The 25,485-nt window shown below is 41.9% G+C and overlaps 1 protein-coding gene across 2 annotated transcripts in view; it reads right to left on the reverse strand.

Moving 5' to 3' along the window:
• Positions 1–1,199: 1,199 nt before the first annotated feature.
• ube2g2 (ubiquitin-conjugating enzyme E2G 2 (UBC7 homolog, yeast)) overlaps positions 1,200–25,485 on the reverse strand; it is a 44,753-nt gene continuing 20,467 nt past the window's right edge. For both annotated transcript variants that reach the window (XM_041200671.1, XM_041200672.1), the window contains exons 2-6: positions 25,329–25,364; positions 23,238–23,283; positions 11,008–11,126; positions 10,689–10,829; positions 1,200–7,387 (exon numbers count right to left, since the gene is read on the reverse strand). In XM_041200671.1, the coding sequence (XP_041056605.1) occupies positions 7,275–7,387; positions 10,689–10,829; positions 11,008–11,126; positions 23,238–23,283; positions 25,329–25,364 (455 nt within the window). In that variant the 3' untranslated portion in view covers positions 1,200–7,274. The remainder of the gene's footprint in view (positions 7,388–10,688; positions 10,830–11,007; positions 11,127–23,237; positions 23,284–25,328; positions 25,365–25,485) is intronic.

Raw genomic sequence — 25,485 nt, forward strand, 5'->3', positions numbered from 1 at the left:
TATGGGAGAGACTAGAACTAGGGAACAGAATTTAAAAATAAAGGGATGTCCATTTCAAATGGAGATGAGAAGTTTTTTTCTCTCAAAGGGTTGTTAGTCTGTGGAATTCTCTTCCCCAGAAAGCAATGGAAGTTGGGTCATTGAGTGTATTCAAAGCTGAGTTAGATAGCTTCCTGATGGGCAAGGAAGTCAAGTGTTTTGGGGGAGCAGATAGGAAAATGTAGTTGAGGCCACATTCAGATCAGCCATGATCTTATCAAATAGCAGAGCAGGCTTGCGGGGCCGAGTGGCCCACTCCTAGTTTGTATGTACTATGACGCCCAAAACTGTGCACAATATTCCAACTGCAGCCTTTGTTCTCGTACAAGTTTAGCATCACTCCCATGTTTTGTGAATAGTCTTGTGGCTCTAGATATAAATCAGGGACTCTTTTTGCCTTGTTGCATAGCTTTTATCTAACGTGTAGTTTGCACACTAATGGAACCTTACCTATGACTGATGTTTTAACTCTGCCTCAAGTTAAATGAAAGTCTCAGCTACAAAAGAAACTGAATGTCTGCCATTGTTCCTTCAAAAGTTCATCACGAGGGTGGTAGAAGCAGAGAGACAATCGATGGTTTTAAAAGGAAATTGGATGGACACTTGAGGGAAATGAACTTGCAGGGGATAAAGCAGGCCAATGGGACTGACTGGATTGCTCTGCTGACAGCTGGCATGGACTCGATCGGCTTAATAATTTTATAACTTGGCTTCCTAATGAGGAATCAGCAAAAAAGGGTTAACAGTAGCCTAGAAAATGCTCACCTTTGGAGGAATGATGAAAGCTTTGAGTCATTAATTATTCCTTCCCTGCAGTTGTCAAAATGACCACCTGGATAGTCAGACATGGACATGTCCTCCCATGTAGAAAACCAACAGAGTTAATCAAGCTATCTTCTGACGCCATGAAAAGTTCAATCTGGTTGCACAACAGGCAGGTGAAACGTCAATACTTTTTTCAGCAATGGGCATCAAGACAAATCTAAACTGGTACATGGAAAAAGAGACACTCTCTCTCAGCCCAGGAGGTAGAGACTACTGGGAGCAGTCTTCAGTTTGTATGCTCCTGTACAAACAAGTAGTTACTAACTCCAAGTCAAATGATGAGGGTCAAAGCTGAGAAAATGAAGAGATGCACAAAGACTCATCAAGCCACACTCTGCATGAAACACCTAGAAATTTATTTCATTTATTTATATATAGTATACATTTTTTACACAGAAGAAAAATAAACCTTTTACTGCTGGGTATCTTTGAAACCAGCCAAGAAGTTAATATGAGGTAAAAGCATCCCCAATCTGTAGTCTTTAAACGGGATGAGCAAATTATGGTTCCTTCTGAACCAGTTATTTATGAACGTTGATCTGTCCACCTCTTGTCCTTTAAGACTGTCCTCAAACTCCACCTCTGATTAATTTTTGGTCACTGTCCTAATATCTCCTTCTTTGGCTTGGTCCTCATTTCTTTTCCTTATGCTTTCTTCTATGTTAAAGGTGCTGCATAAATGCAAGATGTTGTTGCTAAGTAACAGCACAGGGAATACAACAGTCCATGCTTTATATTCTGCGTAGGCATTAAGCAGCCCCAAGACAGGTAAGACACAGGACAGAGGTAGCGCAGAGCACTCTAACCTTACAAAGTGCCTGTGAAAAACTAATGGCAGGTGGTTACCACACTCTGCTGCAAATAACCATATGTCTAATATAATGCTTCTCACTGGTACAGTGATGGATGACACCACGTCCTCCCCGACCATCACCCCTCCCCCCACAGCATCCTGATTTCTTATGGATCCGAGGGACTGTATTTTTTACAATTTGCCTTTCACTAATATTTCTACAGAGCAATAGAGTGAACAGAGAATTCATAAGCAGTGTAAAATTCACCTGAAATTTGTTCAGTTATAATTTTTGTCTAGTTTGATTCGAAACTAGAAGTGTACAACGGTTAAAATTCGCCAGTTATGACAGAAAATTCAAGATGTTACTCCTTGATGCCAAAGTTTGAACTGAATCACAACAGGAATGTGGCCATGGAGATGTCTTTTTGAAATACAACACTTCCCAGTTGAACTCGCTACTCAGGCACACAACTCTGCTGTACTACTGGACAGATTTAAAAATATTTCAATCAGCATCAGATGCTACAGAGTGGTCAGAACATGGAACTCGCTACACAATGGGGTGATTAAGGTCAGAGGAAGTTAGATACATACATGTGGGAGAAAGAAATATAAAGATATGTTAATATGGTGAGAAAAGAAAGGTGAGAGGAGGCTCATGTGCAGTATTAACACTTTCACAGATTGGCAGAACCAAATAGAGTTCACATCATGAAAGCGGGCAATGTAATACAATAAAATGTAATTTCTCCATTTTAATAATGTAGATTCAATTTAATTACCTTTAATGGTAAATATTTACAATGGAGGTTAAACTCTATTAGTCCATTTTATAGGCTGTCTACTTGGTCATTATAAAGTAACTAAGATTTGCCATAAGAAGCATCAATAGTATATTTCATAAGGAAGTGATGTGAATGGGGGCTGTGAATCCAGCTAAAATGGTATGACACTATACCAGTGCAAGTGAATTTTATCAAGATCCTGCCCGTGACTCCTGAATTATTTAATTAAAAATTAATGACAGAATTTTAAAATAAAAATCACTTTCATTGGTATAGCAATATAACATTTTAACAGGAATCACAAGCCTCATTCACAACACTGCCTTACAAGCTTTACTGTGGATTTTGTAATGAACTCAAAAGCTGTTGAGTCTAGGGGTCAACTGAGAAATTAAAAATTGAGTGTTAGATTTTTGTTAGTTTAGGGTATTAAAGGATATGGAATCAAAATGGGTAGATGAAGTCCGAGATGCAGATCAGCCATTCAATGGCTGAACAGACGCAAGGGCTAAATGTCCTACTTCTGTTCCTATGAATTGTTGGGTCCACCTTACTACTGGTTCCTGTCATTAGAGCCCTGGTTCTTGGCGACTGGGCTAATAGACACAGGTCCCATTACATTACCTGTTAAGCAAGGAGTCCAAATTAGCTACAATGTAGAGATGATGTTGGAATCCTGAAACCACCAGTCCAATTTTCAGCATCAGAAATAATGCACCAGTATGGTATTCTATTTCTTGCACTGTATACTCCTTCTGTTTGTGAAGCAAGATTGTCAAATTACTAATAAAATGGCAGTTATGTGTCATGGACTATAGAACACACGAAATTGGACTGAGAAGAGCCCACCATTTCCTTTTGGAAATATGAAAAGCCAGCTAGCACAGGCATGCTTCTTTGAAACTGGGTCCCAGAATACATTGTGTGTAGGTCTATCGAGTTTGCACGTTGCTCAGCCTCAGAAATACATTACTGCAGTATATAATGGGGTCAATCACAGAACAATGGAAATTAAAACACATTCTCAACCTTCAAACACATGGGACATATCATTAAACATTAAATAGCAATATTGTCCCATCTATCCATATCTACTGAAAAGCTTCATTGTAGTTCAGCTACAGATTTAGAAGTCTTCTTACCTACTCCATTAGCCCATTGCTACTGGTGTGGTGTTTACAAGCTGCATGCATAACTCCCATTCAAGCTGCTCTGATTGCTGGCATTGTTGATGCAGAGCTGTAAGCAGCGATGCCACTCTAACTGCTTCAATTACTGGAATTCTAAGACAGATTACTGTCTGATACTTCACTCCCCAATGAGTTCACCACTAGCATGTTCGTCACTGTTCAACAACTCGAGTAAACCCATATGTCTCCCGAGGAGTCTTAATTTCTGAGGATGACACAAGCAAATGTTTAAATTGACTGTGCCATCAGGAAAAAAAAAGATTATTGCCATGATATCTTGCACCATAAAAGGAGAGGCATGCTACTGCTGGAGTAATAGAACACAGATCCATTTGAAGTGCTGAGTGGTAGTGACGAACTCCACTGGTGAGTTACAGCCAAGGTGCCACAGCAAACCAGCTTCTGCTCTGCCCCAATGTGTCTTAAGCCCAACTCGAGAAGGACATGTCTTAGAGCACCAGTGTGACATTTTTCAAGTGTTTAAGTCTCTAACAATATGGAATTCAGGAGAATCATCTTTACCCAGAGTGTAGAGAGAGTGTAGAACTCACTACCACAAGGAGTAGCTGATGCAAATAGCACATATGCATTTAAAGGAAAGTTAGATAAGTACACAAAGGAGAAAGGAATAAAAGGATAAGTTGAGAGGGTTAGACGTAGTAAGGTGGGGAGAGGCTTGTGTGGACTGTAGCCACTGGCATAGACTGAATGGCCTGTTTCTGATCAATCTGCACTAGAGTCAGGTTAGGGACAGGAGGGTTGGCCCATTTCTACTGGCCACCAGCACCTTGTTTAAGTGATTTTCAAACTGGGGTCTGCCTTCCAGATGGTGACTGAAATATGTAAACGTCATGGTGTGGGTCAGGTGAGCACTGTTTATCATTATTTTAATTTGGTCCGTTGAACAGCACAGATGAGAGTTCACACTTCAGAGAGTTCCACGTCAGGTCCAGGGGTCAGCGAGACACTCAGAAGCGATTGCCCAGCCAGCAAAAGGGCCAGGGCAGCTCTGTAAATGGTCACAGATCCAGATTAGAGGGGCCTTGGGCTGACTGAGAATCCAGAGAAAGAAGACAAGAGGCCCCAGGGACATTCGAAAGTGGATTTGCAGGAACGGGACTCATGGGGAGGTAGAGAGGAGCTGCCACCTCAGGTTTGTCCAGGGGCATGGAAATGATAAACAAGCTGAGCTTTGTTCACCGAGTACAGCAGCTGGGCCTGTGACTGGACTAAGCTGCAGTCCAAGCTACTGGCAGTGTCATGATGGCGGAAATGACGCACACCAGGCAGCATGTCAGCAATAATCCGGTGTGAGGAGGCCTGTAAATAGCAAGATGGGAGGGAAAAAACCCAAAACACTCAGCAGCAGTGCAGCGCATAGGAGGGCAGTGGAGCATTACACCTGAAGCAGTGCCACTGTTCCCAACAGGAGTCATCGGGCCTAATCACACTCCAGGGAGAGTAGGAAGGTGCTGTACAGTGAAGTATTCAACAGGTATGTTGCTAAACCAGTAGGGTTACCTTTCAGTTGTAGGAAAGATAAAAGCTTTCACATCACCAATCACATTAACCCTTGATAAAGGGCTTAACAGGGCACCGATGATCTTTACATTAAGAGTTTTTGCATTATAATTTAAGTGAAGAGGTCTGAGATTACTGATCCGTTTGAAGAGGGATATTTCAACCAAACAGGTTTGAGAACATTTGGCCTAAATAACCCATGGCTTGTATTGCCACAATTGAGAGCAGTGCTTCCTAAACTTTTTCCCACTGTGACACCACTTCAAGGCTGAAAATTGCCAAGGGGGCTGAGAGAGCCAGGGGTGGGGTGGTGGAGGAGGTGGGGGAAGAGGACAGGCAAAAAAAGAGTGTCAAATATTCTCAGGGATTTTTAAAAACTCTAACTTTTCTCTGGCTTTTTTGGAACAGGAATCAGGCATCAAGGATCAGTTATGTAGACCACATCCACTGTTTAAAAATCAACACAAGGATTTAACGGGGCTGTTAACATTCAGTTCGAGCTCCACAGCAGCCAATGCTGCCTTGGAACTCACGCCACCACAATCTCGCCTCGTGAGCCACAGTTTGGGAGGACAGTCTAGAGGCTGTCCTGCCACACTGCGCCTAATGTACAGGCACCATGGCAGTGCGTTTACAGATGCTGTTCTCTTTTGTTTCCTGGTATCTGAAAAGTTCCCAAGTTACCGGTGAAGTTGTCATCCTGTCTTTCTACTAACATAGGCTGCTTCTTACTTGAACCATAAAAGGGGTGCAGCAGTTCAAGACGGTATCTCACCACCACCTTCTCAAGGGCAACTAGGGATGGGCGATAAATGCCGACCTAGCCAGCGACGTTCACATCTCATAAATGAATGAAAATAAAAGGGCCAGGGAAAGCCACAGGAAGAACCTGCCACAAACAAAATGTAACAAGCTGCAGTGCGGGCTTGGAGTGGCAGTAAGACATTCTGTCCAGTGAGTGAGGCTGCAGGTTACAACCAGCATTATTCAAGGCCATACAATAAAACCACTTCAGTATCAACCATGAATCAAGCAGGTATGCTGCTCACTAAGAAGGGAGGAAGTGGGGGGAAAAAAAGAGAAATGTCAAATTGGAAGTGAAGCGAGCCCTAAAAATGCTGGATTTTAGTCTCTTGCATATTGATTTCCTTCGCTCTGCCATTGGCGGCACACACATACGCAGACACACATATGTGCACACAGCGATGGATATATCGACAGGAAACCAGAAGCACTTTTAGCAGCATAGGTAATCCATTTGAAATGCCGTTTTGAGTTCTCCACAGTTGGGGGAAGGAGGGATTTTCACCAGATACTTGCATCCTCATGTTGCTTTTTATTTTTAACCTCTAAAAGCTTTTTTGCAGAAACCTTATATTTCACTCTATTAGAAGGGCCATCTATTCTGGAAAACATCAGTGTGCTGCAACGAGAATAAATGCAAATGCTGGAAAGAGATAGGAGGGTGCCCTGATCGTCTAGTAAATGATGTCCCCTATGCTACAAAAGTCAAATCATGCTTCCCTCATCTCTACACGGTGCTGTGTGCCTTTAATGAGTAAGGGAAACTTGTTGATAGTACCCTTTGCCATTGTATACTGCAAAGGCAAGTCCACACAAGAAAAACAAAAACTTCCCAGTTGTGCCTGCATCTCTGACTCTGTCTGCATCCAATAAAGATGAAGCAAATTCTAGGGCAGAGAGCCTCCCATCACTGTCCCCAAGATTAAGATGCAAGGTCTTTGGAATCTGCACAGACCAGCCCAGTAGAAATACCACACCTAGTTCCAGTAACAGCAATACTTAAGAGAAAGAAAACTCACTGAGAAACAGTTGCAGCATCTTGTGGGGAAGTTATTTTATCCCTTCAGCTATTTCATCCAAGCAAGTTCAACCTCTATTTGCGTCAGAAATGGAAAATGATAACAGCCGTGAAAGCCACGCTACGCTCCGGTTAAGTTTTAACAGGAGGCCGATAAAGGGGCTGTTCTAATACCAGCTAGGAAAATGGGACAATCCTAACTTTATCCTTGCATATGAAAAGCAGGAGACAAACTGCAATGTGCAAAGAACCATTAAATACTGCAGGCGATCCTGTACAATTGCAATGCTCTCTGATCACAGGCCGAGGGATTTCCGCACGGTTTGCTGGGCGATTTTGTAGAACTGTCCCCGATCATCACGCCACATCTTTGAGGCGTCCACATTGGCCCCGCTTTCATCATTAGGCTCTGTAGAAAAAGCAACATTAAGACCGAATAAAATTACAGCAACGATAAGATCTGGAACTGTGGCTTTATTAATGGAGGAGTAGAGTCCAAATACTAGGAAGTTTTTCTAAACATTCATGTGTCAGAGTATCGCCTCAACTGAAATGCTGCGTCCAATTCTGGGCACCACAATTTTGGAAGGATGACAAAACCTTGGAGAGAGTGCAGGGGAGATTTATCGGAGCGAAGAACTTCAGTTACGTGTAGTGGTTGGAAACTGGACCTGTTCTCCTTACAGCAGAGAAGGTTAAGGGGAGATTTACCAAATGTGATCAAAATCACTAAGGGTTTTAATAGAGTAGGTAGGCAGATACTGTTTTTGCTGACATAAAAGGTGGGTAACCAGAGGACACAGATTTAAAGCGATTAGCATAAGAACCAAAGAAGAATTGAGAAAGCTTTTTTTTTTTAAATACAACAAGAGATCTGGAAGGTGCTGCCTGAAAGGGTGGCGGTAGTTAAATTCAGTAGCAACTTTCAAGAGGCAAATGGAAAAATTTGCAGGGCTATGGGGAGAGAGAGCAAGGGAGTGGGGCTAACTGGATTGCTCTTTCAAAGAGCCGGCACAGGCACGATGGTCAGAATGTCCTCCCTCCTTACTGTCATATTCTATGACTCTAGTGCATTCACTCTTAAATGACACATGAAGTACAAATTTGGGGCCAAAGTTTTCGTAAGTTCTGACAAGAGACGTTGGTACAGCCAAGAGGCCAAAACCCTCCCTGAGCTTTGCAGCATTCCTGCCTCATGCAAATGTTCCCTTCTATTTGATTGTTTTACACCTTATGAATTAAATGTTTAAAACACTGGAGAAGACAGAATATGGCTGTGTAACTCATGCACCACTGATGACCAACATTGCTGAATAAATTGATGACTTGAGATAGAAGTACTGTGTACCGTATCAGTCTTTTTATTTAAGGAAAGGTTTAAATGCGTTAGAAGCAGTTCAGAGAAGGTTTACTAGACTAATACCAGGAATGGGCGGGTTGTCTCATGAGGAAAGGTTGGACAGGTTAGGCTTGTATCCACTGGAATTTAGAACAGTAAAGGGAAACTTGATCAAAACCTTTAAGATCCTGAAGGGCCTTGACAGGGTGGACGTGGCGAGGATGTTTCTTCTTGTGGGAGAACCTAGGGTCACTGTTTAAAAATATGGGGTCGCTCATTTAAGACAGAGATGAGGAGAATTTTTTTCTCTCAGAGGGTCATGAGTCTTTGGAACTCTCTTCCTCAAAAGGTGGTGGAAGCAGAGTCTTTCAATATCTTTAAGGCAGAGGTAGATAGATTCTTGATTAACAAGGGGGTGAAAGGTTATCGGGGGTAGGCAGGAATGTGGGGTTGAGGTTACAATCAGATCAGCCACGACCTTATTGAATGGCGGAGCAGACTCGAGGGGCTGAATAGCCTACTCCTGCTCCTAATTAGTATGTTTGTAGACATTTGGGGAGATTATAAATTGGTATGAAGTAGCAATGCAAAAATGAAACTCAATTAGGCTAAGAACACAGTTAACAAAGTTAAGACCTACGTGCATGCATATGTATTTGTGCATGTTTTGAGGCGATGCATACAAAGTTCACAATCCAAGGTTTTCAGTCACTTACTGATTCCTCCTTCAGCTTCTGTCATTCCTCTTTCTTCCTCTAAACCTTTCCACCCTCATTTACTTTATTCTCCCCTGCTCCATTCATTTTCCGCATTTAGCACTAGTGTGCTTTAATTTCTCTCCCTGCAGCCAGCTCCCATTCCTATGGTTTTATTTTCACCCAGCTCCTACTTCTCAGTTTATTTTGAACCAGTGATCTTAGTTTGTTTTCTCCTTCCCCACCTCTATTTTCTCATCGTCTTCCTTCTCATATAGCTACTTTTTCTTTGAGGCTTGCTGAATCCACAATGTGCCAGCAGGCTACAGGTATGGCCCAAGCCATTCAGCAACAACATTCAATACTGTATTAATTCTGGAGCACAGCTTCTCGTTTCCTGCCTATATTAACTTCATTTCCTCTGCTTTTGTCCAGTTTAATTTTTATCTTATAACTGCAGGCCTGTGGGCACTAGGTGATGAGGTGATCCAGGTCCACTGTCATTTCTCTTTTCAACCAATCCTTAGTTGCTTTGGGGCTTTTACATCAGTTTTTTTTAATTTTAGTCTTCAATTTTGAAATTGAATATTTAAAATCCCCTCTTCCCTACTCCTCCAGCCATCTGCTCATACCAGGCTCAGCTGCTCACCCCAATGCCTAACCCCGAACTAATATCTCATGGGGCTCAGTCTCCAAGTTTATTACCTTCACAGGTTTCCCAACCTAAGGCATGTGACCTTCCTTTATTGAGTCCCAGGAGATCACACATTTCAGATGTTTTGGAAGAGCTGGATACACACAATGTACACAAACATTATGTAGGCTACTCTGACATCACCTTAAATTGTCATTCCCTTCACTGGTGCACAGTAGCTGCAGTGTGTACAATCTACAGGATACGCTTCAGTAACTCTCCAAGGCATCTTCAATAGTGCCACCCAAACCCACAACCTCTACCACCTAGGAGGACAAGGGCAGTAAGCACATGGGAACACCATCACCTGCAGGATCCATTCAAAGTCACACATCATGTCGAGATGGGCATATATTGCCATTCCTTCACTTGTTGCTGGGTCAAAATCCTGGAACTCCTTTCCTAACAGCACTGTGGCCATACCTACACCACATGGACTGTGGCGGTTCAAGAAAGTGCTTCACCACTACCTGATCAAGGACTATTAGAGACAAGCAATAAACACTTTTTTGGTCTGTGGTGCTCGCATCCCAAGAATGAATTTTTAAAAAAGGCCTTGTGAAGTGCACTTTGTTCTCAATTCAATTTACTTAAAGTAATAATTTAAATTTATATAGACATTTCAGGTTGTTTTAAGTGTAGTCACTGTTGTTATTTAGGCAAATGCTGGTTTGGACACAGAATATCCGACAAACAGCATATGAATGAATGATTTAGATAATGTGTTTGTAGGGGGCAACTGCTCCCACTGGCAGAAGGGCTGGAGGTTAAAATCATTGGCAAAAAACATAAAAGATGAAAAGAATTTTTCCCCTTTTAATGGAGCTACTCCACACTGTAAACAGGGTAGCTCCACTGAAACACAAGGCAACTGGATCCAATGCTGCACCCAGATTACAAGCCCAGGTCTCGATTATAAACTCCACCTCCCCCCACCCCCCCTTCAATCCTGGTCAGTAGCAGAATCCACTGTGAACTTTACCTGCCAGCATGCTCACGACCGAGAGGAGAATCTTCTCCACGCTCTGAACAGGACTCCATCGCTCTGCACTGCTCTCATAACCCATGGGGTCATCGCCTGGTGCGTGCAGGATTGAGATGCAAACCCTCCCATCTGGATAAACTGCAGCAATAAATCAATTGTCAAATAGGGAAGGTAGCCTATGCGAATTGCACTGTATACTTGAACATTTGCAAAGCAACATGATGTACAGACACCCACACAAACAAGGGACAGCCCACTAAATACTTGCTGCAATGATTTGGAGGCACCAAGATTGTACTTAAAACAAATCACTTACCATTCGGGTGAAACATCTCTCCAGTGAAACGCATCTTTGGTGGGCTCAGTGGGTAATCATGCGGGAAACTCAGGATAGCTGGAAACACGCCGCCTTCAAAACAGGTGTCTTCAGGGCCCCTAAGCAACAGAACAGGGGGTCAGGTTTGTGGCTCATTAATTATGAACAGGGATCACATTCATCGCTCCTCCCACCCCTACCCACCATTAAAGCTGCTAGAGCCTCAGTTCCAACTGCTTAATTTTTAATGGGATGAAACATCTTTAGTTTCTCCCTAATTCCTTCAAAGACAAAATCAGAAAGCAAGGACGGGCCACTGAGTCCATCAAGCCCCTTCCAACTCTGCCACCTTGTCACCCTGTGTGAAGGGCACCACGGTCTTGCTCCTACCTTGTTGATAATGCCAATCAAGTTGTGCTAATATCTCCTTCCCTTCAACCCAACCTCCAACCTGATTCGTGATCCAGTTCCCTTTTAAAAGGTGTGAAGTGACTCCAGGTTGGCTACCTTATCCTAGCCTGGCCTGCAAGGCCATCATTCTGTGGGGTTACTGAGAAAATTCTGGAATGTTAAATCTCAATCACCAATGGGGATAGATAATTGAAAGACATAAATGCACCACAAGTCCTTTGTCAACAGGACTAACTGCAATTCTCAGTCATGGTGTAAGTACTTCACTTCTATTCATTTAGCTATTCAAAATGCCAATGGAAAAACCACACCTGTAATTATGCCCTAAAAAAGGAGTAATTTCGTAGATATAAAATCTTAAGAAAAACAGGGGAGTTGTAGGAACATGCTGCCAAAGCCAACGACAACCATTTGCATTTAGTACCTTTAATGCAGCAAAACATCCCAAGGCCAAACAGGTCTGTGCGTTTCTCCGTCTCCAGAAGAGACATTACACACTGCAACCATTTTCCTTGAGAAAGCTAAACAGGGAGAGTCACCTGGCTGTTCCATTGTGGGAACATCACAGGATAGTTGTCCTGTCCACACCCAATGCACATTTCTTATTATGGAGTCACTGAACAGATTTCAGGAAGAGGCACTGCCATTGCTGTAGTGGCTGTGATCACATAATCCCTGGCTCTAGATGGCATGGTAATGCTGGTACTACAGTGGAATACTGGATTGCTGCACTGTCAGAGTTGCAGACTCTCAGATGAAGCATTGAATAGAGATCTTGCCTGCCCACTTAAAGACATCAGTATTGGGGCCTCAGCTTTTTACAATATATATTAATGACTTAGATTAAGGGACTGAGTGTAATGCATCAATTTTTGGTTATGATACAACACTAGGTGGGGCAGTAGTCTGTGAGGACACAAAAAGGCTACAAAGTGATATAGACAGGTTAATGGGCAAAGAAAGTGACAGATAGGGAATCTGCCACTTTCAAGTGGGGAATTGAAAAAGCAAATTTTTTTGAAATGGTAATAAACATTTAAATGTTGGTGTTCGGAGGGATTTGGGTGTCCTTTTACTCGAAACACTTGTATGAAAATTGGCTGCCATGATTGGCCAAAGGGGAAAAGAAAGTCTTGCACTTGTATCGCACCTTTCATGATCTTGGGATGCCCCGAAATGTTTTGCAGTCAATTAAATACTTTTAAAATTCAGTCACTATTGTAATATAGGAAACACGGTAGCCAATTTCCACACAGCAAGCTCCCACAAACAACTACATGGTAATGACCAGGTAATCTGTTTTTAGGTACTCCTTGAGGGGTATACATTGGAAAGTGAACCCCTCAGCTCTTCTGAGAAAGGGTGCATGGGATCTTTTACACCCACCTGAGGGGACAGATGGGGCCTTGATTTAATTTCTCAGACTGCACCTCCAACATTGCCCTCCAAGTCCCTGGAGTGCTGCCTCTGAGGCGACAGTCCTACCAGCTGAGCTGCAGCAGCCACAATATAACAATTACTGGAGTTTATTGGCTATGAAGCGCTTCTGAGGACATCGTGAGGCTGTGCAATCACCACGTAAATCCAAGTTTTGGTTTCTTTGTTTCAGCATGAACTAGGAATCCAAGACACGACATTGATCTGTCATTTTCCATGTGTGAGGTTTCAAATTGGCCTGCACCCATACTCAGGTCAAGTGTAGTTGTGAGGACAGCAATGATAGTGACCCCACTGTTCTCCAGGACAGGAGCAGTGCTTTCAGCATCTACAGAATTGTTTCCACAGAGAACGAGGCCAATCAGCCTGTTGTGACCGCGCTGCTCTCCGAATGAGCAATGCACCTAGTACCATTCCCCTGTCTTCTCCCTATAACCCTGCATATTTTTCCCTGTCAGATAACAATCCAATTCCCTCTTGAATGCCTCAATTGACTCTGCCTCCACCATACTAAAAGACAGTGCATTCTAGATCTTAACCACTCATTGCATGAAAAGTTTCTCCTCGTGTCTTCACTGCTTCTTTAGCCAATTACCTTAAATCTATGCCCTCTTGTTCTCGATCCTTCTACCAATGGGAACAGATGTTCCCTATCTACTCTGAGGCTGTTACTCATGGTCAGGAAGAGACCACTTAGTCCCCTGAACACTCCACACAGGGACAGAAGGAGCCCATGAGCCCCCAAGCCTACCACACAGGGCCAAGAGGAGGCTAGCCAGCCCACAACCCCCCGAACCCAATACACAGTAACAGGAGGAGGCCACCCAGCCCCCTGAGCCTGCCACACAGGAACATGACAAGCATCAAGAGCATTAATAAGCACCTCAGTAAAATACACTTTGGATTCTTGACTTTACAATGACTATAGGAAAATTGGCCCTTTGGTTGAAAAGCAATCATTTGCATCCAAGGTAAGCTTGCCATCCCTCTCAGGGTAAGCCAGTCAACCCTATGAGCCTGTTCCACTGCTCAGATCATAGCTGTTCTATTCTTTAACTCTGTACCTTGATTCTGTCACCCTCATTACCAACAAAATGCTTAACAATCTCAGTTTTGAAATTTTGAATAGACCCCCAGCCTCTGCAGCTTTTGTCGGAGGGGGGGATGGGGACGGGGGCAGAAATGAGTGTTCCACATTTTCATTACCTTTTATGTGAAGAAATGCTTCCTGACATCAGCCCTAACCGAACAACCTAGCTCTAATTTTAATGTTGTGCTCCCTTGTTCTGCACTATCCCTAATGCTTCCCCATCTCTGTGTCTATCCTATCAAATCCTTTAATCGTTTTAAACACTGCAGGTAGATTACCATTTCTTCTATACACTGGTCTGTGCAACCTGTCCTCATAATATATCCCTTTACCTCCCTGTACTATTCAGGTGAATCTGCGCTGCACCCCCTACCTGGCCAATATATCCATCCCTGGGGTAAGGTGCCCAAAGCTGAACACAGGACTCCAACCCGCTGCAGAAGAGCCTCTCCCCTACACACATACATACACTTTTACTTCAAACATCTTGAGTTACTGCCATTGCAGAATAAAGTTTCCATTAAAAGACAGCTTTGGCTTTGAGCAGCCTGGCCAGAGCCTTTGAAACCCCTTCTTGCTTAGGAGGCCAAATGCACTCCCTCATTAACTACTGTTCTGTTCCACCCAGTCATTTTAGATAGGGCTTCATTCTCCGCCCACTCCAGCTTACAGGCATCAGAAAAAGAGCTTTAAAAGCTCTAATTTCAAGGCTTTTTAAGTTAAAAGCACCTCTCTCGCTCTCAAATAATTGTTTTTGATGATTATTTTTCTTGCGATACAAGTCAACAAACACAACCTCCTTAGAACAAAAATGCCCATTACACATTCACAACTAGTGGTTATGAACTGACCACTGAAGGTGTGCCACATAGTTGAGGCTCCAATGATAGCATTGTTGGCAACAGCTCTAGAGCTGCTCAGGATTGTCACCTGACCTACAAAGTGTACAAAACAAGGACAGGAAAAGAGCATTAGGCCTATTCACCACCCAGGTATGGTACAACTGCATGCACACAACTCTTTTAAAAAAAAATCTAAATGGGGTGCAGAAGCAAAGGGATCCTGGGGTACAGATACATAAATCACTAAAAGCAGTGACACGAGCTAATAAGGTCATAAAAATGAAAAACACATCTCTATGAGGCTAAAATTGAAAGTGGCGAAGTTATGTTAAGCTTATATAGAAGCTTGTTTAGACCACACTTGGAGGTACTATGAAAAGTTTTGTTTTCCATATTATAGAAAGGATAGAGAGGCACTGCAGAAGGTGCGAAAAAAGATTTAGAGGGACGATAACAAGACCAAGAGGTTAAACCTATCAGGAAAGGGCCAAGTGGTCTACTCCTGCTCCTAGTTCGTATATTTGTAACAGACTATGGTTCCTTACTGTAGCAAAAAGGCAGCTGAGGAATGACCTGTCAGAGATCTTTTATATATTCAAGGGCTTGATAAGGTAGGCAGAGAGAAAATCTTTCCACTGGTGGGAAATCCAAAACCACAGACCATAAGTATAAGTTGGTCATTAATAAATTCAATAAGGAGTTGGAGAGGAACTTCTTTACCTAGAAGGTAGTTCGAATGGAGAACTTGCTATCACAAGTAGTAAATGTGTATGTGCCTGTGTGAGGGGGAGGCTCACCTGCAGCGAGTTGGAGTTCTGTGTTCGGTTTTGGGCACCTTACCCCAGGAAGGATATAGTGGTCAGGTAGAGAGTACAGCACAGATTCACAAGTAGTAGTTGAGGCAAATGGCACAGTTGCATTTAAGGGAAAGCTAGCTAAATGTGCAAGGGAGAAAAGAATAATGGGTTATGCTGATAAGGTTAGATGAAGGGTGGTCTGTTTCTCTGCTGCTGCATTAATCTCGCACAAAATTTACAAAATCAGCTGGTTTGACCTCAGCTGGAGTATTGTGCCCATTTCTGGGCACTACAATTTAGGAAGGGTGTCAAAGCCTTGGAGATGGTGCAGAGATTTACTAGAACGTCTCACAGCCCATTCAACATCCCCATGCTGCTCCTATTCCTTACATTCTTATATTATTATGCACCAATGTCTTTGCTAACTACTGGCTGAGTCTTTGCACTGTGACCTCTGACACCACCCAAAAACATTTGTCTTTGGAACAGGAACCAAATGTGCCTCAAAGTCGCCCAATTCTAGTTTTGACGGAAGTGGCAGGACAACAGGTGGGGTTATCAACCCGCTCGCAACAAGCAACTTGATGATTTAAATATTATAATGAAACTCCATACCTTCATTTCAACAGTCATTTTATTTTTAGCCACAGGTGGTCAAGTTTCCTGTGCCTCAGGAAACTGGACAGCTTAAATGGCGATGAGGAATCGAATCGATGGAAGTGTCTTTACAGTACTGCTTGTGGGCCAAGAGGGGCAGATGTGCTTCCATCAGGTGCCGAAGGCTACATGTTAAACCACCATCCTGCCCCCACCGCACCAACCCCTGCAAATTGTCTGCTCCCACACTGACCACCATCCAAACCCCTTGGCATCGGACTACCATGGGACCTCCCACGATAGGGACCCCCTCCTCCCCAAAGATCTCCTTCCCCCCCATAATCTCTCTCATTCCCACAATATATCTGCTCTTATAATAATATAAGAATGTAAGGAAAAGGAGCAGGAGGAGGCCAATGCGCTCCTCAAATCTGTTCAGCCATTCAGTGAGATCATGGTTAACCTTCTATCTCAGTTACACCTTCCCCATGTTCCTTGATTCCCTTAGTATCTACTAATCTTTGACTTGAACATGTCTCTTTTTTTATTCGTCCTGTCAAAATGGACAACCTCACATCTTCCTCCATTATTATCCATTGGTAACATCTTTGCCCACTTATCTAACCTATCTATATCCTTTTGTAGCCTGGATGATTCATGTACAAGTACACCCAGAGACCTATGAATACCAACACCTTTTTCCCCACCAAAGTGGATAACTCCACAGCTCTTACTCATTATGTTACATCTCCCACATTCTTGCCCTCTCACTTGGTCCAACTGCGCCTATCAAGAAGTTAAAGCTAATATTAGATTATAAGCTTCCTCCTTTAATGTTCCCAAATCAAGTAGCAAACCCAAGGAGTGGGAGGACAAGAAAGTCACTGGGATGCCAGCCAAGACCACTTTAAAATCAGGGTCTGGATTCTTCCCAGAGAGTACAGATATTGGCCTAATTGAACTTCAGTGTTAGCTAAAGTCATGAAATGAGGAAACAGCCCTTGGTGAGGTTGTGGAAGGGATAATTACCTTTTCAAATCCACCTTAACTCTTCTCTTTTATGTTTATATAAATGCAGTTGGGAGATATCCGTACACCATAAAATCAAACACGAGCCAAATACATGGGGAATTCCACAAGTTTAATTCACCCTATGCGCACTACTTTAGAGCAACATTTGCACATATTTCTCTCCCTTTCCCACAAGAAAGGGATGAGAGATTTGTGAAAATTATTTTAAATGCAGCTGAAATACAGTAAGCAGACATATGGACATTATTGTAAGTCAGCCATGAAGAAGGGCCAACAATGGGATTCACTGGGGAAGGGGACTGGAGATATGTAATAACAAAAATAAAGGTTTCTAGTTTAATCAGGCCCTGTTAATATACAACTACACTTCCCAATTGCTCATCCAGCTCATTTGCAATAAAACAGCAAGTCTGCTCGAAGGATCACATGTTAATCAACTCTATTTTATGACGAAAAGTAATCGAGCTGAAACATTAACTCTTATTCTTTTCTTCAGAGATGCTGCTGAATATTTCCAGCATTTTCTGTTTTTATTCCATTTTATGAGGACTGGAAATAAATTATCTTAAAAAAATCCTTTACCTTTGGGTCAAGCACAAGGAATCACTGACCCACTCTAATCCCATTCATCACAACTGCAAATTAAACATACTTGCAGAAGAGCTTTCTTACAGGCCAAACTGCTGCCTCTGGCCACACTTACTTGCACTGCCCTTGATTCCTTTCTGTGACATCTAACCTGAAACTGAAATACACAGAATAGTAAGGAACTACCCCATAAACTGAGCAAGAGCAATGTGGGACCTGTTTAAGCACTATGTACCCAGCTAGGACAGGCAGGTAAAACCACCTCCCTCTCTTCAGGTACCATGCCGAGAGGGCATTGGTGACTATGCATCTCCATGCTAATCTTGCTCTGGAGGTGTGGATCACCTTCGTTGCAGGTGCATTCATCCAGCTTGCGAGGCTCTTTAAAAGATATCGTTCTTTGTCCACCTCGAACTCTTTTAACATCAATCTTTCCCATCAGCATCAGGCTTTCAAATCATGATTTTTTAACACTAGTCCAAGAAATTCCATTGTCTCTTCCTGACCTTTGTCAGCAGAGTTCTTTTGGTCTCAGATTTTACGAGCACTTGTCCAAAATAACTTCATTATTCACCTCAAAAACCACAACTCTGCAGCCTCAAATTTTCTGTGCATTGCTTCACTGAACGTCCAATACTTGCTTCCATTTGTTAAGATTGGTGGGATGTAGCATTCCAGGATTCTCAGTTTTGTTTTCATGGCTAATTTCAAGTTGATCATAATCTTTTTCCTTTTTTGAAATGCATCTTTGGCCATTACAATCCTTCGTCTTATTTCTTGGTCACACTTTCCATCCGATTAACATACTTCCTAGGTAACAAAATTTGTCTACCTGTGTAAACTTTTCGTTCTTCACTGTGATCTTATATTCTGGTAATCTTTTACTTTTTGGACACTACTAGGCATTTTGTTTTCTTGCAGTTTATGCTCAGTCCTATCTTCTCACTTTCACTCACCACTCTATCTAAAATCTTTTGCGGTTTCTCTTCAGAGTCAGCAGTAAGAACGGTGTCATTGGTGTAGTTTATATTATTGAAGTTGCAACCTCCAGCTAATAATCCAGGAAGGTCTTCAATCCAAGAATATTTTCACTATGCAAACCAAATAAATCTGGGGAGAAAGCAAACCCCTGTTTGACCCCATTTTAATCTCACAAAATCACTAAAATCATTTTCAACTTTTACAGCTGCAATTTGTTCCCAATAAAGATTTCTTATCACTCTGAGATCTTGGCCATCAAGGTCAAGACACTCTAACATGCTCATCGGTTCTTCATGTTTCACTCATCAAATGCCTTACTATAATCAATAAAACACATCTTTTTTTCATCTCTATAGCTCTTTCTGATAGCATGCATACTATAAATTTAGCATTTCTCATTCTTATATCTTCTACACAACCACAATGAAGAACAGAAATTTCTGGTTTTATCTTGCTCTAGGCCCTATTCATCAGTACTCGAAGGAGGGTCTTAATAATATGACTCAGACAGCAATGGAGTTCACATTCAATTGTTTGGGCATTTTAGGGACAGCAATAATGTTGATTTACTTAGGTCTTCTGGGATTTCTCCCATGTCATAAACTTCATTAAAAGATGAGAGTCAGTTTGTCTATTCCAAAGTCTTCTAAACTTTTAATTTGTTCAGTGACTTTTTCATCTAGGCCTTTGGCTTTATTGTTTTTCATCTTATTTATTGCTGTTCTTACTTTGTCTTTGATGATCTTTGGAACATCCATGTTTTTAATTGTTGGCTTTTCTTCTTGTCTGTTGTCCTCAAATAAGTCTTGTATGTATTCAGTCAGTCTTGCAAGCACTTGGACCCTTTCCATTATAACTTCCCATGAAGAGAAGTTAAAACCATAGCTTTCTTAAAGATCTGTCTCAATATAGACACCAATTTATTTCCGATCAGTTATAACATCTGAATTTCTGTACCTATCAGAAGGGCACTTCTTCAAATTATCATTAGTTGTGTCTGCACGCAAACATGCTTTTGTTCGCACAACAGCATGGGAACAATGTCCAAACAAAAAGGCAGGTACCATACGGTCTGATTCAAACTTTATGCGCCCCCCCCCCCCACGCCCAAAGGTATTTTTATTATTGGTTAATTTACAAGAAGCCTAAAAAATAGCACCATGCTGAGATGGGCAGCCTTGGAACTGGATAGTGAAATGGGCCAGCACACTTTGCAAGTGCCAATTGCTGCTCAGTGGGTAGTGCTCTCACCTCTGAGGCACTCCTGAGACTAGAGTACAAAATCTAGGCTCACACAACAGCGCAGTACTGAGTGTTGTACTTTTGGAAATGCCATCTTTCAGAGGAGGCATAAAACTGAGGTCCAGTCTATCCTCTCAGGTGCATGTAAAAAAAGTCCCATGGAATTATTTTGAAGAGCTGGTGAGGTTTTCCTCAGTGCACTACCCAATATTTATGCCTCCACCAAAACAAAATTATCTGAGGTCATTATCACATTGCAGTTTGTGGAACCTTGCTGTGTGCTAACTGACTGCCCTATGTCTTACATTACAACAGTAATTACAAAGAACTTCATTGGCTGTAATGCACTTTGGGATGTGCTGGTATAAAGGCCAGTTTTTCTTTCTTTTTCTGTGACTTGAGTCCAGCCCTGACTGATGAAAGTCCCTTACAGATCCTACATGAAATGGACTTGGGCAAGCTGAATCCAGTTGTTACAGGGAGTGATTGGAGAGCATAAGCCAGAACTCTCTAAGCTCTCCCTCATTAGCATCCTCAAGAACTTTCTTCCCTACCGCATGTTGCTCTGTCCATGTAATTTCAAATCCTAGCCATGATGTTCAAAATTACATGGGGTTTTGAAAGAAGGGATGCGAGAAACTGATTCCACTGGCTGGAGGGTCAATAACCAGAAGAGACAGATTTAACGTAATTGCTAAAAGGTACAGTGGGCAGATGTGGAGTTTTTTTTTTACATAGCGTTATGATCTGGAACGTACATGAAGAGGTAATGGAAGCAAATTCAATAGTAACTTTCAAAAGTGAATTGTACGTAAAGAAAAATTTGAAGGTCTATAGGAAAAGAGGAAGGGATTGGGCTTCGTGCATAACTCTTTCAAAGAGATTACACTGACACAATGGGCCAAATGGCCTCCTCCTATGCTGTATGATTCTATGACTCTCTAAATGTTGCAAGGTATCACTGGCTTTCAGAAAATTACATATGAACAGGCACAAATCCAAGTTATGACATAGCACTGGAACAATAGCTTGCCAGCTCACCAGCCCCTGCACGCTCCCTTATGCTTAACTCCATTATTCTACATTCAGAAGTCCTCATCCGAATAAAGGCTTAAATCCAAGGATAATTCCCTTCAATCACACAGTAGCTCAAACTCAATCTACTAAATATGCTCCCACTCATTAACAAACTTTACTCAGAAACCACAGTACATTTTAGAAGTCTTCTTGATAGAATTGCCTTGCGCCTTCTAATTGCAAAGCCACTTCACTGATTAAGAGATTGGTTTTGTTATAGTGCGTGGCATGTCATTGGCAAGCTGTGCCAATTTTTACATCACAAATCTTATTTGTATGGACTTGTTTGTTGAAACTGCTACATTAAGCAAGTTAACAAGTTGTAGGTTCATTCCAATTTTTAAAAACCACGGAGTACACAAAAATTTTCTTCCTTTAACTTTTCTAGCGCATTATACAAATTTAGCTCAGCTTGTCTTAAGTCATATCAATGCCAAATAGAATCTATTTTAGCTTTTCACCCATCGAATCACAGCAACTCACAGCACAGCAGGCCATTTGAAGGGTCAGTCACACTTCGTCCCTCACCCCTGCTTTTTGTCCACTGCCCTGCAAGTTCCTCACCTCACATAAATCTGTGTATATATGAGGTTTCTTAGGTAGAGGATTCAACAGCCAGCAGAAATCAAGTTCCAAATGGAAGGTGACTTGAGATGGTTAGTCAAAGCACCAAAAGGACAATACAAGGGAGGAACCCAATACCATACAGACCTGCTCTGAGACCTTTTCAGGAAACGTTAACGCTATTTTTCTTCCCACAGGTGCTGCCTGACCAGTTTAGTATTTCCAGCACTCTGTTTTCATTTCACATAGATAATGCTCAGTGCACCAATTTTGAATAGCTTGCATTCATCTAGTGCCTTTAATGTAATAAAGCATCCTATGATGCTTCACAGAAGTGTTATAAAGGAAAGATTGACACCAAGCCATGTAAGGAGATATTAGGGGGAATAATCAAAAGCTTGAAGGAGGAAACAGAGGTGGGGAGGTTTAGGGAAGGAATTCCGCAACTTTGGACCTAGCCAGCTGAAGGCATGGCCACCAATGCAGGAGCGATTAAATTTGGGGATGCTCATGAGGACAGTATTTGATGACCACAGGGATCTTAGAGGATGGTGTGGCTGGAGGAGATTACAAATATAGGGAGGAGTGAGGTGAGGCCATGGTGGGATTTGAAAACAAGAATATGAATTTTAAAATCAAGGTGCTGCTTAACCAGCTCTCAACATAGGTCAAGGGGCACAGGGGTGATGGGTGAGCAAAACTTGGTGCAGGTAAGGACATGGGCAGCAGAGTTTTGGATGACCTCAAGTTTACGGAGGTTAGAAAGTGGGAGGCTGGCCAGGAGTGCAATCGAATAGTCAAGTCTAGAGCTAACAAAGGCGTGGATGAGGGTTTCAGCAGCAAATGAGTTGAGATGGGTACAGTCAGGAGATGTTACACAATGTCAAGCAGCCTCACAATAAAACTCACTTTTCTGAAAGAGAACTAGTGGAAAGATTCCTCCTTTGAATTAAGCATTTTTAATCACCCTTAAAACACTCTAGACAAGCATTCTGGGTTCTTATGGGCTAAATCATGGGAAGTGTTTATTCCAGTTTTTTTGGGAGTTGAAATCAGGAAAGTGTTCATTCCGGGTTTGAGATCCACCGTGCCTCATACACGTGCATTTGAAATTGGTTTATTGTGGTTTGTGTTATGATCACCGAGTAGACCACTGTTATACAGAATAAAAATAACAATACATCAATTTGCTTACCAGCTGCCTGTGTACTACAAAGCAAAAAATGTTCAGCTAGGAACTAATTTTATGTGGTTGCAAACATGGTAGGATTGCAACATTATCTGAATTATGCTAGCTTTCCTCTCTGAACACAAACACAACATATCAAGTTTTGCTTCTCTGTTGACAGATGTCCAATAAGGATGGTTTGCTATACATGGCTGTGGTTGCTAGACCCATTCCCAGCAGTTTATGAAGGGAATCATTAGAGGTTTTTATTGTTCACCAGCTTGTTGTCCTGACATTGTGAAAAGCACCAATAGTAATATATTGAACAAGCAAGTTACTTGGGACAAAGATGTGGGGGGTTGCAGAGAGGGGAGATGAAAAATACTATAAGCTTTCTGTCTTACATGATTAAAGCCTCCCATTCGAAGAAGTTCTCCTCATTGATGGGACCTGTGAATAGCAAAGAACAGAATCACTAGGACACAATCCCTCGTTGAAAGACAATCACTGTCCAGCTGCAATGGGATGGATAAATCAATTTGGAACCTCATTTTGAAACAACTGGATCTCCGGTATGGTGATCGGAGACATGCTGTTATATGAGGGGATTTACCATTAAACATACAATGCATCAACAGAGCCACTGACAAGATTGTTATTACCTAGCAAATCTGCTGATGCTTGACTGAAATTGAATTACCTGACTTTATTATTTTGCAAAAACAAGTGGTCTTGATTATCTACCTCTATTCATATATTTTAAAATCTTTTCAATTGTTTCCAATTACACTCTCACTCCATTCCTTTGAGTATTCCCTTGAAGATTAAGGGTGATCTAATTGAGGTGCTTAAGATGATAAAAGATTTGATAGTGTAGATAGAGAGCAACTATTTCCTCTGCTGGGTAGGGTCCAGAACAAGGTGGCATAACCTTAAAATTAGAGCCAAATCATTCAGGATTGATGTCAGGAAGCACTTCTTCACACAAGGACTAGTGGAAATCTGGAACACTCTCCTCCAAAAACTGTTGAGGGCGAGGGTCAACTGAAACTTTTAAACAGAGATTGACATGACATTTAAGTAAGGATCACAGAAACAAGGAAGGTAAATGGAGATAAAATACAGATCAGCTGTGATCTAACTGAAGGGACTCAAGGGGCTGAAAGGCCACTCCGGTTCCTATGTTTCAATGGAACTGCTGCAATGGCACCAAAAGAAGGTAAAGTTTAAGTGTGACAGGCTTATCTGGGACATAGGAATTTATAATGAAAATATAAAAGTAAGAATAGAATTTGTGTCTGTGGCACTCTGATCCAATTATCCTCAGCCTCCTAACTGCTTTGGCTGATGACTACACTGGTCTTTGACTCCTCACCATGTTATATAGAAAAGTGAAATACAAGGTGCATCAGGTGGTGGTTAACAGCAAGTAAACATTAATTTGTTTTGGAATTATCCAAGTAGATTGAGCAACGCTTTCTCTCTCTCTCTATAAAATAACTTGACTGCAATGAAGAAAAGAATGTCTTGATGCATCATGACAAATTCTGCACACTAATTGTTGGGCCTCCCTTTACCTAAAAGAAGTGAATAGCATTTACAGCACCTAAACAGACTATTCCATTCAACTGATCTATACCAATGTTTATGCTCCACACAAGCTTCCTCCCACCCCTCTTCATCTCACCCCATCAACATATGCTTCTCTTCCTTTCTCCCTTATGTTTATCCAGCTTTCCCTTAAATGGACCTACGCTTTCTATTCATCTCGACAAAGCATTCCACATTCTACCCACCCTCCGGGTAAACAAATTTCTCCTGAATTTCACATTGGATTTATTAGTGAACATCTTATTTACGGCCCCTACTTTTGGATTATTCTACAAGTGGAGTTTCCTCCACATCTAGCCTATCAAACTCCTTTTACAATTTTAAAGACTTATATCAGGTTGCTCCTCAACCTTCTCTTTTCTAGAGAAAAGAGATCCAACCTGTTCAGTCGTTCCTGATATTTTCAATCCCTCAGTTCTGGTATAATCTTTGTAAATCTTTTTGAACTTTCTCCAGTGTCTTTATACCCTTTTTTTGAATATGACGACCAGAATGGTCCACCGTGTCCTGGCCAAGGTTCCATAACTCCTGGCAAAGATCAAGTTAAAAGGGCAGGGTGTTTCCAAGTAAAAAAATACTCAAAGACGCAAGAGACACATTTGATAATCTTATTGTGAAATATGCAGGTTTCCATTCAAGGGGAAATCCATAACTAAAGAAAAAGCCTCCTTCATTTGACCAGTGACTTTTATGGTATCATGCCACTATGAATCCAGTTCAACACAGTACATAAAGAGTGTCATACATACTTAAAGATATGCCTGGTATACATATTTCTTGACAGTACCTCAAATGCAATTAACTGTCTGCAGACACATGGAGGGAGGCAGTTTTGGGGCCGGGGGGAGGGGGTAATGGAAATTAAACAACTTGGCATTGCTTACCTGCAACAATTCCTTCTGGAGGATTTAGTGTTAATTCTGCAAATGCACAAAACAAAGGTGGATCAGACAGAGAATCTCTGAACATTCCCCCTACCCCGGAACTTCTGAACAATATTATGATTCATGCTTTAAACACAAGACTTGAAGAGTAAACGGA

The sequence above is a fragment of the Carcharodon carcharias genome, chromosome 12, assembly GCF_017639515.1.
Source record: "Carcharodon carcharias isolate sCarCar2 chromosome 12, sCarCar2.pri, whole genome shotgun sequence".
NCBI lineage: Eukaryota > Metazoa > Chordata > Chondrichthyes > Lamniformes > Lamnidae > Carcharodon > Carcharodon carcharias.